The following is a 15,379-nucleotide window of genomic DNA, read 5'->3' on the forward strand; positions in this document are numbered from 1 at the left end:
AATACCTCTAACTGACTTCCACAAAAAAAAGGACCCACTCAAAATACCAGTGGGGGGAAGAATATCCTACTTCCTCAAACAGTGGGAAAGGATTACAACGGACAAAAGGATATTAAATTTGGTTCAACACAGATATTGGATAGAACTTACAAAGACACCACCTGCAAATCCACCAAAAATAAGAAAATGATCAAAAACAGACCAAACACTGCTAAACGCAGAAATCAAGGAACTGTGTCTAAAACAAGCAAAAGAAACAGTACCGAAACAAGAACGGCACAAAGGAAACTACTCACCATACTTCCTGGTACCAAAACAAGACTTAACCCTGAGACCAATCTTGGACTTAAGATTCATAAACAAGTTCATACGGACACAACACTTCAAAATGTGTACCCTTCAAGAAATAATCCCACAAATTCAAGAAGGAGGTTTCCTAGCAACAATAGACCCCAAAGACGCCTATTTACATATTCCAATGAACAGGACACACAGAAAGTACCTAAGATTCCTACACAACGGAACACACTACTAACTCAAGGTACTCCCGTTCTGAATAAAATCAGCTCCATGGGTGTTCACAAAGTGTCTGGCCGTAGTGGCCGCCTACCTAAAAAGAGACAAGATCCTTGTATACCCCCATCTGGACGATTGGCTAATAAGGGGACGCACTAGACAAATATGCCACAAATAGGTTCAGAAACAATCCAAACACTTCAAGACCTAGGTTTCTCCATAAACCACAAAAAATCATCAACAAACCCACAAAGGGAAAATATCTTTCTGGGGGCAAGACTAAATACAAGGAACGCAAGGGCATATCCCACACAAAACTGGATACAAGCTATCTACAAGGAAAAAGCCCTCTACCAGAAGGGACAGTCTCTGACAGTGGGGAAGGTAATGAAACTGATGGGCATGATGGCATCATGCATGCCACTCATCCCTCACGCTCGCCTACACATGCGACCATTCCAAGAATGGATTGCCAACAGCTGGTCACAAGCCACAGGGAGTTGGGAAGATCTAATGGTTGTTACACAAATGATACAGACAGAGACACAACGGTGGGCATCCAACAACATAGCCCAGGGTAGACCTTTCAAAAACACAACTCCATCTGTGACAATCACCACGGATGCATCCCTCAACGGTTGGGGAGCACATCTGAGCCAACTACAGATTCATGGGCAATGGAGCGAGGAAGACTGCATAAAACACATCCAACTTGTTAGAAATTAAAACTGTTCTTCTGGCACTCAAAGCATTTCAGAAACAGATTCAGGGGAAAAGCATCCTGATACAAACAGACAACACAAGGACAATGTTTCACCTGAACAAACAGGGTGGAATGAAATCCATCCCCCTAAGCAAACTGGCGCAAGAAATCTGGCTATGGGCAATACCACAGCAAATCAATCTGCAAACAGTACATCTACCAGGGGTAGATAACATCACAGCAGACCGGCTAAGCAGACAGAACAGTTGCTCACACGAATGGGAGCTAAAGCAAACAACAGTACAATACCTGTCCAACATCTGGGGAACACCAGTTTTGGGGCTCTTTGCAACAATGCAGAACAAGAAACTTTGCATCCAGGTTTCCACACCACCGGTCAAAGGGAAATGCACTTTCAATTGGTCTCTGGCATTTGTCTACGCATTTCCACCAATTCCCCACATGCAAAGAGTACTACAAAAAGCAAGCGAACCAGGAACAAATATGATTCTGATTACCCCCCGTTGGCCAAGACAGACCTGTTACTTAACTCTTCTAGAACTCTCCAAAGGAGAGATGATCAGGATCAAAGCAGACAGGGACCTGCTAACAATGCAACAGGACCAATCTCTCACCCAGAACCTACAATTAGCAGCCTGGCGCCTGAATACATGGAATTTGGGCACCTCAAACTGCCGTCCAAAACCATGGCGATTCTGAAGGAGGCAAGAAAGCAGTCAACAAGGAAATGCTATACAGCTAAATGGAAGCGATATACCACATGGTGCACCACTAATAACAAAACTACTTCAATTAATACACAGGAAACAGCAGTCACGTATCTTACCTACCTTTTAGACAGCAACATCAGTTTTTCCAGCCTTAAAGTACACCTCGCGCCCATAGTGGCATACACAAGAGGGAAAGCATGCAAGAGTTCCTTTACTAGACCACTCATCAAAAGATTTTTGGAAGGAGAAAAAAGAGTGGCTCCCCCAAGAACTGCTCCTGTACCAACTTGGAGTTTAAATACAGTGCTGTCGCAGCTAATGGGAAAACTGTTTGAAACCATGCATACAGCGGATATCAAACCTATCACTCTTAAGACAGCATTTCTCATTGCAATAACATCACTACGGAGAGTAAGTGAACTACAAGCATTAACGGTACAAGAGCCATATTTACAAATCCACAAGGATAAGGTGATCTTAAAAACGAACCCACAGTTTTTAGCAAAGGTGGCAACTAAGTATCACCTTAACCAAACATCATCTTAACAATTTTCGCCAAAGAACCAAAAACTAAGGCAGAAAGAAGCCTCCATACCCTGGATGTAAGAAGGGCTCTACCATGATATCTGCAAAAAACTGAACAAGTAAGGAAAACAAAACAGTTGTTTGTGGCTTACTCACATACCAATACAGGATCAGCTGTCACTAAAGCAACCATTGCAAGATGGATAGTACAAGCGATACAACTAAGCTATACCAATGCCAAAAAAGAACTACCAATACAGCCAACAGCTCACTTCACTAGGAAGAAAGGAGCGAGGCTGGCTTTCATGGCAAATGTACCCACCGATGCCATCTGCGCACCAGCAACATGGGCATCACCACACACATTTACAAAGCATTATTGCGTGGACATACAAATAAATAAGGAAGCTAAAATCGGACAAAGAGTGCTTCAACACCTGTTTGCTAAGTCTTCCTCTCACCACAGCCTCCCAAACACGGGAGAAAGCTCTACATAATCTGATGCACAGCATGTGAATCCAGTAAAGGATTGACACTGCAAAACAAAATGGTTACTTACCAGTAGTAGTTTTGCAGCTTGAAGAGTTTTCTGGATTCACATGAGACGCACCCACCTTCCCCTAGAAGGAACACAAGCTGGTGGCGAAGCAAGGTACAACGTTAAGGACTATAAATAAGGATCATCACAAGGATTAAACAGCATAAAGACAGAAAACATATCCCACACTATGCTCCTGCAGGCTTTACAATCTTTGGGGGTGACTGGTGTGGCACTTAACTGGCTTATAGACTTTCTGGCGGATCGTACATTCCAAGTTTTTTCCCCCACATCCAGTTTTAAAACTTACTGTTCGAGGCATATGAGCTGCAGAATTCACACTCTGTGCATAGATCGCCATCTGGTGTTGGGCTCGGATGTTTGCACCTTGTTGTTGTCTTGGAAGAAGTCTTTTGTAGTCACGAGATAGGTGACTCCTCCCTTGGACGATAGTGTGCATTGGCATCGACTCCATCCTCAGATTGTTTTTTTCCGCCATCGGGTTCGGATGTAACTTCTGTGCTCCTGTTCGGTACTGTATTATCCAAACCTTTTCGACGCGCAAACCATCAAACAGTATTGTTTCCGTTCGCGTGCCCTTCGACGCGCTCCTCAACTACCCGATTCCAGTCGTCGATGCGCCCCGCTGGGCCTATGGACGCCATTCGGGCCTACGGCTAATGGAAATGACTCCGTATAAAAAATTCCCCCAGTGTGGAGCTAAATTTCCACACAGCGAACACAAGGTCTGTAACCACTGTCTTTCGCCCGAGCACGAGGAGAGTAATTGCCAGGACTGCGCCTCCTTTCGATCCAAAAAGACTATCTGTGATCGCTGGGCCCGACGACACGTTATGGCGCAACGAGCAGCTCCGATGCCGGAGGACATCTTCAGCGAAGGCCCCGATGTCCCGGAGGAGGATTCGGAGGATCTAGAAATCGTTTCCGAGGCAGACGACTCCGACTCAGACGACCACATCACTCCAGGTCAATGAGTGAGTACAATTGCCCCTACCCCAACCCCACCTGAAAAAACAAGGCTCCGGTCAAGACTTCACATGCTGGCCCCAGTCACAACCGAAAGAAAGCTTCAGAAGCCCCACCCCCGGGCCCGGCTCCAAAGACAAAGGAGAAGCCTGCCGTTGGCTCGGGACCGACCAAGCCGCATATCAGTGCCCCCCAAACACCATCGGCACCGAAGCCGGGACGCATCCTACTCCCTCAGTCCCCAAAAACCCATCGGCACTGAGCACCTCGGCGCAGAAGGAAAAGGCCTCGGATCCGAAACCAAAAAATTCGGAACCGAAAAAGATTTCGACATCGAAGCCGATGGATCCAAAAACCCCTTTGAAAGCTTCAGAGCAGAAATCTAAACCCTGCTCGGACCCAAAAAAATCGGCGCCGGAAGCGACTACCGAAGAGGAAGAACTATTTTGACTGGATACCATCGATCCGAAACAAAAATCTCTCCAAGTGGACCCCAAAACTGGACATGTGGTCAATGTTCCACACAAGAAGAGGAAATTGGACACCCCACACATCCCTGAGGTGCCTGTAAAGAAAAGAGTGCCACTTCACCTTTACGACCCTCTTCTCCTGTTCTTCCTGCTAAGCCTTTCTCTCCTCCAAATTCTCCCATAATTCCACCATACTCACCACCACCACCACAGGATGATGATGATTTAGGGGGTGGGGAGGGAACAATGACCCTTTCACTGACCCTGATGACGACAGACGTACCACAGGAAGATTGGGATGATTATGATGACCCAGTAGGTCCTCCAGACCTTCCCGATGCATACCCAACAAAGCCATATTCCCCAGATGACCATATTTGTTTTAGTCAGCTTATAGACAGAGCTGCCCAGTACCATGGTGTTCAAATGCATTTGGACCCCGCAGAGGAGGACTTCCTGATAGACACCTTTGCACAGTCACAAAAGACTGTACAAACCTTACCAATGTTAAAAGGTGTAATTAAACTTTTCAAAGACCCTGTAAGGGCTAGAATTCTCAATCCCAGAATTGACAACAAATATAAACCCACTCCCAATGAACCCACCTACATCAAGGGTCAACTACCTTTAGATTCTCTAGTGGTCACCAATGCTAGAAAACGTGCCAACTCTCAAACCTCCGGTGATGCTCGACAAATTAATAGATGTTTCGGGCAAACGAGTTGCTGCCCAAGCAGCTAATCACTAAGAAGCTAATTACTGGAGGATAGCCAATGCGCAGGCATTATTTGCCAGGTATGCTAGGGCTCATTACGACCAGTTGGAAACCCTATTGCAGCATTTGCCTCATCAATATAAGACCAAGGCCAATGATTTGATTCAAGAGGCCAAATTAATAGCTAATGCATCAATCAAGTGCGCCCTTGATGCAGCAGACACCGCATCTAGGTCCATTAACACTAGTGTGTTACTAAGGAGACATGCCTGGTTGCGCATCTTTGGCTTCAAACAGGAGGTACAAACAACTATCCTCAATCACCCATTCAATAACAAACAACTGTTCGGCCCAGCTGTGGATACAGCTTTAGAAAAAATGAAAAAGGACACTGAGACTGATAAATCCATGGGAGCATTACAGTCTCCATCCACACAAGGTTCCTTTCGACGCTCCTTCTATAGAGCCGCATCCAAAAATATCAATGCAGGCACTGCTTCTTCCTCCTACAAAAATCCCACACAAACATCCCCCAACAAGGGATATTTTAGAGGTGGCTACAGAAATAACAACAAAGGAAGAGGCCGAGGTAACAACAACACTCGCGCCTCTTCCTCTAATAAGCAGTGACTTCCCTCCACTCCCTCCAGACCATTCCACTCCGGTCGGAGGGTGACTCCCATAGTTCCTACCTGTCTGGAAATCCATCACTACAGAGAAGTGGGTAAGACAAATTATACAGTATGGGTACTGCCTGGAACTTAAAAAAAACTCCACCCAACATACCACCCAAGCAGCGTCCAATGTCCACGGAACATCTGACACTCCTCAAACAGAAAGTTCTTTCGCTGCTTCAAAAGCATGCAATAGAACCAGTCCCCATACAATATCAAGAAACAGGAGTTTACTCTCTATATTTCCTAATCCCTAGAAAAGACGGTACCCTAAGACCAATATTGGACCTCAGACCTCTCAATCTCTACATACAGTCAGATCATTTTCACATGATCACTCTTCAACAGGTTCTTCCACTGCTTCAACAAGGCGACTTCCTTGCCACACTAGATCTCAAGGACTCCTACTTCCATATTACCATACACCCTGCTCACAGAAAATACATAAGGTTCACAGTGGATGGCCAACACTATCAGTTCAAAGTCCTTACATTTGGGGTGACCACAGCACCAAGAGTGTTCACAAAATGCCTTGCAGTAGTAGCAGCACACTTGCGAAAACAACAAATCCATGTACTTTCATACCTCAACGACTGGCTTATAAAAGCCAAGTCATACAACCAGTGTGTTCACCACACTTATCAAACCATTCAGCTGCTACACAACTTTGGGTTCACAGTAAAGTACACCAAGTCACACCTTCAACCCTCCTACATACATCAGTATCTAGGAGCCACAATAGACACTTCCAGAGCTCTAGCATACCCCAATCCAGCAAGGATAGCCAGTATGCAAACCCTCATCTCCAAGTTTCAGCCTGAACACTCTCTCTGAACACGAGTGTTTATGCAACTCATAAGAATGATGGCCTCTTGCACTTTCATTGTACCTCACGCAAGACTTCAGATGTGCCCTTTACAGGAATGCTTAGCCCGTCAGTGGAACCAGGCTCAAGGTCCACTTACAGATCTTGTGTTGTTGGACAGCCGCACACATCGCTCTCTGCAGTGGTGGAACACACAAAATCTTTCCAGAGGTTGGCCGTTCCTAGAGCCGGTTCCACAGATAGTGCTAACAGCAGACGCATCACTCACCGGCTGGGGAGCCCATCTCCTAAACCACACAATTCAGGGCAAGTGGACCACTCAACAAAAACTGTTCCACATCAATTACCTAGAATTACTGGCAATTTTTCTAGCGTTAAAGTCGTTCCAAACACATCTCCTCAACAAAGCTGTCCTAGTCCGCACAGACAATATGACAGCAATGTATTACATACAGAAACAAGGAGGAACACATTCTTTGCAGCTGTCTCACCTAGCGCAAAGTATATGGAGATGGGCCATTCCACAAAACAGATATCTTCTGGCAGAACATCTTCCAGGGGTGAACAATCAGATGGCGGATCTGTTAAGTCGTCAGACTCAACAGATACACGAATGGGAACTTCATCCGCAGGTTCTTCAACCCTTCTTCCACATGTGGGACCAACCAGACATAGATTTGTTCGCCACACATGCAAACGCAAAATGCCCTACCTTCGCCACCAGGTTCCCACACCCGTTGTCCAAGGGCAATGCGATATGGATGAACTGGTCAGGCAGATTTGCGTACGCTTTTCCGCCACTCCCCCCCCTCATTCCACTAGTAGTACGCAAGCTCAAACAACAGTCTCTCAAGATGATCCTAGTTGCTCCAATATGGGCACGGCAACCATGGTTCACAACACTACTCGAACTCTCAGTAGTTCCACACCAAAAGTTCCATTTCTCCCCAAAGCTGTTAACGCAGAACCATGGAGAGATAAGGCACCCAGATCCAGCAAAACTAAATCTAGCGATCTGGATCCTGAAATCCTAGAGTTTGGTTACCTTAACCTCCCACCGGACTGTATGAACATTATCAAGGAAGGCAGACGCCCCACTACAAGAGCTTGCTATGCATCTAAATGGAAGAGATTCGTCATTTACTGCAATAGTAACAAAATTGACCCATTAGATGCTTCAATTCAGAACATTATCTGCTATTTGCTACATCTACAAAGATGCAATGTGGCATACTCATCAATAAGATTACATCTGGCTGCCCTTGCCGCCTACCTACAAAACAGGCAACATTTGTCACTGTTTAGAGTACCCCCTATCAAAGCCTTTATGGAAGGCCTTAAAAGGATAATTCCACCCAGACTGCCACCCTCTCCAGTGTGGAACCTAAACATTGTTTTTACTAGACTCATGGGTCTCCCATTTGAGCCTTTACACAAATGTGAATTACAATTCCTTACATGGAAAGTAGCTTTCCTTGTTGCAATCACCTCTCTCAGGAGAGTAAGTGAGATCCAGGCTTTAACCATACAAGAACCATTCTTACAAATACTTCATAACAAGGTGGTTCTTAGGACAAATCCAAAATTCCTTCCCAAAGTAATCTCTGCTTCCCACCTTATTGAAGCAGTAGAGTTACCAGTATTTTTCCAAAATCCTGATTCTCTTTCGGAAAGAGCTCTTCACACGTTCGATGTCAAAAGAGCTTTACTTTACTACATCGACAGGACTAAAACCTTTAGGAAAACAAAGCAACTGTTTGTAGCTTTCTCTCCACCTCATAGAGACAATCCTATTTCCAAAGCCAGATTGCCAGGTGGATAGTAAAATGTATTCAAATATGCTATTAGAAAGCAAAACGTACGTTAGCAATTCCCCCTGGAGCGCATTCAACATGCAAACTAGGGGCTTCCATGGCATTCTTAGGGAACATTCCCCATGAAGACATTTCTAAGGCAGCAACATGGTCTACAACACACACCTTCACCAAACACTATTTTGTAGATTTGCAGGCAAATCAACAAGCTTCTGTAGGCCAAGCTGTTCTTAAGACACTTTTTCAAACCACTTCAACAAATACAGGTGACCACCCCTAGAGGAGACACTGCTGTACAGTCTATTCACAGAGTGTGAATTCTGCAACTCATATGCCTTGAACGGAAAATGCTACTTACCAGTATGCATCTGTTCTTGGCATGTAGAGCTGCAGAGATTCACACGTCCACCCACCTCCCCGGAACCTATATCCGTTCCAGTGTTATCTTACTTAGATACATTCTCATGGACATCTTTCTGTTTCTTACAAACTCCATCATTTCCCTTCATGGCGAGAAACAATCTGAGGATGGAGTCGATGCCCATGCGCACTATCGTCCAAGGGAGGGGTCACATTTCTCGTGAATACAAAAGACTTCATCCAAGACAATAACCAGGTGCAAGCATCCGAGCCCAACACCAGATGGCAATCTATGCACAGAGTGTGAATTTCTGCAGCTCTACATTCCAAGAACAGATGCATACTGGTAAGTAGCATTTTCCTTTCACCTTATGGCGTTCCTCAAGGTTCGATCCTCAGCCCTTTATTATTCAACATTTATGTCAGGTCTTTGGAGCTGATCGCTGAAGAATCCGGGTTGTCTCTCTTTTCTTACGCTGACGACACCCAGATTGTCTTTTCCTTAACTGCTGACTGGGCGCTAAAACCATCTTCTCTTCAATCTGGTTTGAGGAATATTACAGGATGGATGCAAGCCAACCTACTTAAACTTAATGGTGAAAAGACAGAGGTGTGGATATTGGGCAAGAATAAAGATCTATGTGGCCCCCAACATTGGCCAACTGAAATAGGTGCCTTGCCCAAACCCAATCAGCAGGTTCGTAACTTAGGTGTCATAATTGATAACCAACTTTCAATGAGGCAACAAGCAGTGAAAGTAGCGTCCATTTGTTTTCCTATCCATAAATGGTTTAAGAAAATCCTTTGGATGATGCCTTTATCCACACAACGCACCGTGGTCCATGATCTGGTCTCTTCAAGGCTGGATTATGGCAACATTTTGTATCTCGGAGCCAATAAGGATGTGGTACGAAAGTGACAGCTGGTACGAAATGCAGCAGCCAGGTTGCTTTGTAAGGTCCCAAAAACAACTTTTATTTCAGGCGCCCTCCGCGATTTGAATTGGCTCAGGGTTGAGAACCACATAAAGTTCAAAGCCCTGAGCTATATGTTCAAAATCAAAAGTGGTACAGCGCCTCAATATCTGAATGATGTGGTTCACCTTTACCTTCCATCGCGCTCCTTACGTTCCGCAACTCAGGTGAAATTCACGGTGCCTAGGTTCAGGCTGTCCCGTATGGTTGGTCGATGTATTGGCCTCTCCCTGTGGAACTCCCTTCCGCTGGTACTTCGCACTGAAACCATTTATGAGAATTATCGCAAGTGCTTAAAAACCTGGCTGTTTAATATGAAAAATCTACTTACTCTTTCTTTTTTCCTCTGTTCTACAGGCGGCGCCGGGAAACCCTTGGGTAGCAGAGCGCCTAATAAGAATAAATTAACATAACATTCCTTTTAAAACCTGACATATTGGCATTGCCAATGTTTGTTATGGTCTGGCTTGAGAGCGATAATTCTATGAGTATCACTAGAGAGGGGCTTTGACACCACCCACTGTTGGACCACAGGTGTACACATTTTGATTGGGCAGAAATGATGTGCTACCACACAAAAAAGTGCTTGCCCTCCACCCTTCTGTGATAATTTTTTTTAAATATATCCAGCTGCCAGAACTAGAGGTTTCCAGGGCACACACATGGCATAAGGTAATTAAAGTGGCTTAGATAAGTAGATGGGGTTTTTCTCGGGCAGCAGCACAGATGGGAGAAGGGCAGTCATTAGCCTACATAGATGTTTAGGTCTGTCTTGACTGTGGAACTATCGCATGACATTTTAACCTACAAATACAATTCCATTACCATGTTATTTACTTGTAATGCTTCATATTACCATACCGCTTTACCTTTAAAGGCACACTTATTTGTATTACCAATGCTGGTTTGATAAATGGACTGGCGAAATTGCTCAGGATCTGATACTTTGGTCATGCGTGTAAACTCGGACTAGAATCACGGTCTCCTGCTTTCACAGTTGACCTTTATGCACCTAGTCTTGCTATGAAAACTGAATCCTATAATTTTTCTCTAGGGAGACGTATGGATCTGTATGGAGCTGCTGGATACGTCGCTAGACAAATTCTATAAGCTGGTGATTGACAAAGGCATGACGATCCCTGAGGATATCCTTGGAAAGATCGCTGTTTCTGTGAGTAGAATTTTTTTTCTTTCACTGGAGAGGAGGAACTCCCACCAAGACCAGTGTAAATGGTTCTTAAATATATTTTATTTAGTGTTTATGTATTTTTAGTTAAAATAGGAACTTGTAGTTCTCAGAGATTTTCCTTAAATTTCCTTTGAAAAAAAGCACATGAAAAATGTTAACGTTTTTCACAATGTAAATTTTCAAGGCAAAATAACTTCCCAATTCTAAATACTTTAAAACAAACTTTCTCAGTCGTTGGAGGTGCCTATGATCCATTAAGAGGTCAAAATATAGCTCTTCGTGTTGAACATCTTTATTTTTTTTTATTATACATGGGCACCACACAGGTTGGAACCATATCGGGGTTAGCTATTGCTTTTGTCCTGAGGTTTACTTCATCCGAGTCCTTGAATTTGGGTGACAAAAACATATAGTACAAAGACTGATCAGTGTGTGATGCCCGCCATGCAACTCAAATAAAGCGAACAAATGCTAGTTATTTTCTTTGTGTTTGTGTTTTGCAGATTGTCAAAGCATTAGAACATCTACATAGCAAGCTTTCGGTGATCCACAGAGGTATGATTGGACAAAAATAAATATACGTTTGTAGCTCCATTTAGGAAGTAAAACTAAGATACGTCAGTTACTCTCTCATGCAAATTCTTTGTAAATACATCGTCTTTGTTGTAGGGTCAAACGTGTTTCAAAATAATGGAATATTAATAATATTATATTATACCACTAGGTAGTCTAAGATTCCTATGTGCCTTGGTGCCCTGTAGTAATTTTACTATTAGGACAACGAATAATAAGGCAGTAACAGATGGCCGCGGACAGTGATCATGTCTTGTAACTCTTGAACTGTTACATTTTTTTAACCTTTGATGCTCCATTGTGTGATGTGTTGAATTTCCCGGGCTTCGTTGTTTTGCTAGAGAAATGTTTGCAGCAGTGTTGTACATTTCCAGCGCTCTTTTGCCATCTAGTGTTTGGTTTTGAATACTGCAGTGTGATGTGTATTTATTTCAGGTGTGCATTGAATGAACCCACAGTGCTCCAAAGACACAGACTCACCTCAAAACATTTTCCCTTAGTTTTGATCTTTTGACTAGGGTTCGGTGTATAGATTATGCCCTGGGAGAAAGTACAGGATATCAGAAAATTGCAAAGAAGCAGTACGATGATGTTGCTTTTTTTAATTGTCATCTGACCGAAAGGTCCGGGGTAGGGAATCACAGTTTTTAGGTCGAGCCTTGCAACGCATGCGCTGCTCTGCGAGGCATTCTGTATTGGAGTATGGAATTGAAGCCCTGCCCGCCCTCCGCCCTTATTTGTCATTTGCTTGTGTCATTGTCCTTCGTAAATGCCTGCTTCTGATTCGTTAGTAGGCTTATTAATGAATTTCTCCTACTGCAGGCACAATATGCTTTCCTGCAACATTCATTGCGCTATGCACGCTTTTACTTTCCAAGTAGTCCGGGACAATGGCGGCCGCTTCTTTGAAGTGAAATAGGTCTTGCATTTACAAGAGTTTGAGCTATTGGCATTGTAAATGACAATGCCTTTTATTTTTGTGTTAATTATCAAAACAGATAAATAAAGCATTGTCATTAACAATGCCAATAGCTCAAACTCTCACAAATGCAAGACCTATTGCATTGCAAATGCTTGTTATCATTACCTAGAGGTCAACATGAGATTCTCGTTGTCTAACCTTTGGCTCCGGAATTTGTTTGCCAAGAAAACATGTTGACACTAAGATAAACAAAATAGTGTGCAAAAAAGACCATTCTTCAACGGAGAACGCTGGGCTGATTACACTGTAGAGGCAAAGTTGGGCTCTACAGAGTCACTAGAAGGGGCATTTAAAAATGTCTATGATAAGGATGCAGTTATGAATCTATCATCATCGTAGACTGGACCAAGAGCAACAGAACCAGTATGATTGCCAGTGTGAGGGATCTGACCCTGGATAATATGTTTCCCAATTCCGAAGCCTGCATCACTTGGGATAGGCACTGAACCTAAGACACAAACTTCAGGCAAAGAGTCTTTGGTTAAGGACACAGATACTGCCAATATAGAGATCTATTGCTTTAAAACAAACAGAAGACCAACTTCGAGAGAGTCAGACTCTATATACATTTTAGCTACAAGACCAGGGTCGGCCTCGAAAAGAGGGTCACATCACTTTGTAGATAAATGCAATGATGGTTGACTTTGTGCTAATCTTCAACATCGAACTAAAGTCTGAAAAAAATCACATGTCCTTAGATGCATGCCCAAAGCCAAAACAAATACTTAAAAAAAATACATTGTAGTCCTCTGAATTGACTCAATAGCAGGAGCGTGCACGGCTGTGATTCCACAATAACACAACTTGAAAAAACAATTGTGAATGGTAAATGCAGTTTTCCACGTACCTGTACGGTTATTTCATCCTCTGTTGTAGCTGCAATCCCTCTCCGTGCACAACATTTATTTTTATACCTTTGTTCTGGTTTGGCATAAAAATGAAATCGGTGTTTCCTTTTCGAAAACATGTTCTTATTGATAACACTTCAAAGTGTAAACTCTTACAGTCCACAGAAGGGTGTCTATTGGTATTGTTCATTGGAAGATCGTATTGTAAATCGTTTGTTTTATGATGAAGGGGTTGCATAATACATTATGTCACTATGGTGTGAATTAAGGTTTTGAGTCAAGAGAGTAACACTCTAGAAATTAGTGTCTTTTGAATGACTTACTAAATGAATTTCTGAAGCGTATCATGAAGCTTCAACCGGCTCTGAGCACTTTTGGTAGAAGGGATGGGAGTTGCAGAAGTACCTATTAAGAGGCAGGGCGCATCTCTGCGGACATTGACGGTCCCAGCCGCTCGAGTAAGCACAAAATGAAAGAGCAAGTCTTAGGAGATGGCATAACCATCAATGCCGAAAAAGAGCCCTTTGCTCATGGTCAATGCCTAACAGAGAGCACAGGAGGGCAAGAAGAAAAAGAGAAGGCTTGAGGCAGAAATTGCGGCACAGCTTCAGTGGAAGAAGGAGTTCGACGACTCCTTAAAAGAAAATCCAATTCTGCCAAAACCGTAGATGACCTTTTGAGGGCGACGAGGAAGAATCGGTGCTGGAAGATCCAGCGACATCTGAGCCCCAATGGGAAGAACCCCAAGAAGACCGCTCGAAGGAGGAGCAGGGTTCGGTGAGGAATTGTGGGTTGGGTTGACCTTGAAACTGACTCAGTCGAAAAGGAGGTGGAGAATTATCTCTCGAGGCCATCATTGCCTGATGACCTCACGATGTATAACATCATCAGGTGGACTGCTGAAACGTATGGGATACAACTGGAAGAGAAAAAAAGAGACTCATGAAACACCTGCCAATAAGGGAAACCTGTACCTGCTTAGCATTTTAGATCAAGGCAAGGAGGAATTCAGAGAACCAGCAACTACTAAAGCGGTAACTGCAAGGGTTGAAAAGAAATACAAGCCCTCAAGCCAGAACCCGAAGAACATCCAAGGTAATGTGACTGCAAACTCTATTATTGTAACTATGGGCAGAAGGCTCAATAATGCCCATACCTTCCCCAGACCACCACCTGAGAAAGAGAGCAAGAGGCTTTATCTGGTGGGTAGAAAGATGGAGCGAGAACCCGCGACGCAGTGGCCGATTGCCAACTCTAACGCCCTAATGAACAGATATGGACATCAGCAATGGAATCCCTGATGCAACACCTCCTTGAGGAATACAGGAAAGGAGCAAGAGCAGTCATGCAGAAAGGGGGAAATGTGGCCAGCACTTGCCTAAAGTCAGCCTTAGATGCCAAGGACACTGCCAGCAGGCAGATGTGCACATGAACTACGCTCAAGAGGCATGCCTGGCTGAGAATATCAGGATGTAAACCAGAGGTTCAGGCATCTATCATTAACAAGCCCTTCACAGGGGATGCCCTATTTGGCCAGGTGGTCAACGAGTCCTTACAGCAAATCAAAAAAGACAATGAGACAGCTAAGGCCATGGACAGAGGATCTTTCCGGCGAGGCGGAAACTTATCCGATAGACCAACGGGCAGAACACACTTCCCGGCCAACAGCAGCAGCCAGCAGCAGCCAGCACTTGGCAACTTACAGCAAACCTTGCAACAGTCCACCTACCAAGAATGGCAACACCCAGCAAGGCAGTCGTTTTGTGCACGAGGAAGGAGGAGAGGACAAACCCCCCGCAAGGACAGTGGGCCACCAGCAACTGACTTGCTCACAGGTGTAGAACCCCACAAGACACTAGTGGGAGGAAGGATAGTAAACTATCCTCAGGACTAGGAAGAGATCACCACCGACATTTGGATTTTAAACGTTAAACATCACAGATATTACATACCA

General features: G+C 44.1%; 1 protein-coding gene across 1 annotated transcript in view; it reads left to right on the plus strand.

Annotated features, from left to right (window-relative positions):
* Positions 1 to 15,379, plus strand: part of LOC146810323 (dual specificity mitogen-activated protein kinase kinase 6) — a 419,950-nt gene that overhangs the window by 292,154 nt on the left and 112,417 nt on the right. Inside the window, exons 6-7 of the mRNA XM_085617318.1 lie at positions 10,888 to 11,004; positions 11,526 to 11,577. Coding sequence (XP_085473444.1) covers positions 10,888 to 11,004; positions 11,526 to 11,577 — 169 coding nt within the window. The remainder of the gene's footprint in view (positions 1 to 10,887; positions 11,005 to 11,525; positions 11,578 to 15,379) is intronic.

This window comes from Triturus cristatus, chromosome 7, assembly GCF_964204655.1.
Source record: "Triturus cristatus chromosome 7, aTriCri1.1, whole genome shotgun sequence".
NCBI lineage: Eukaryota > Metazoa > Chordata > Amphibia > Caudata > Salamandridae > Triturus > Triturus cristatus.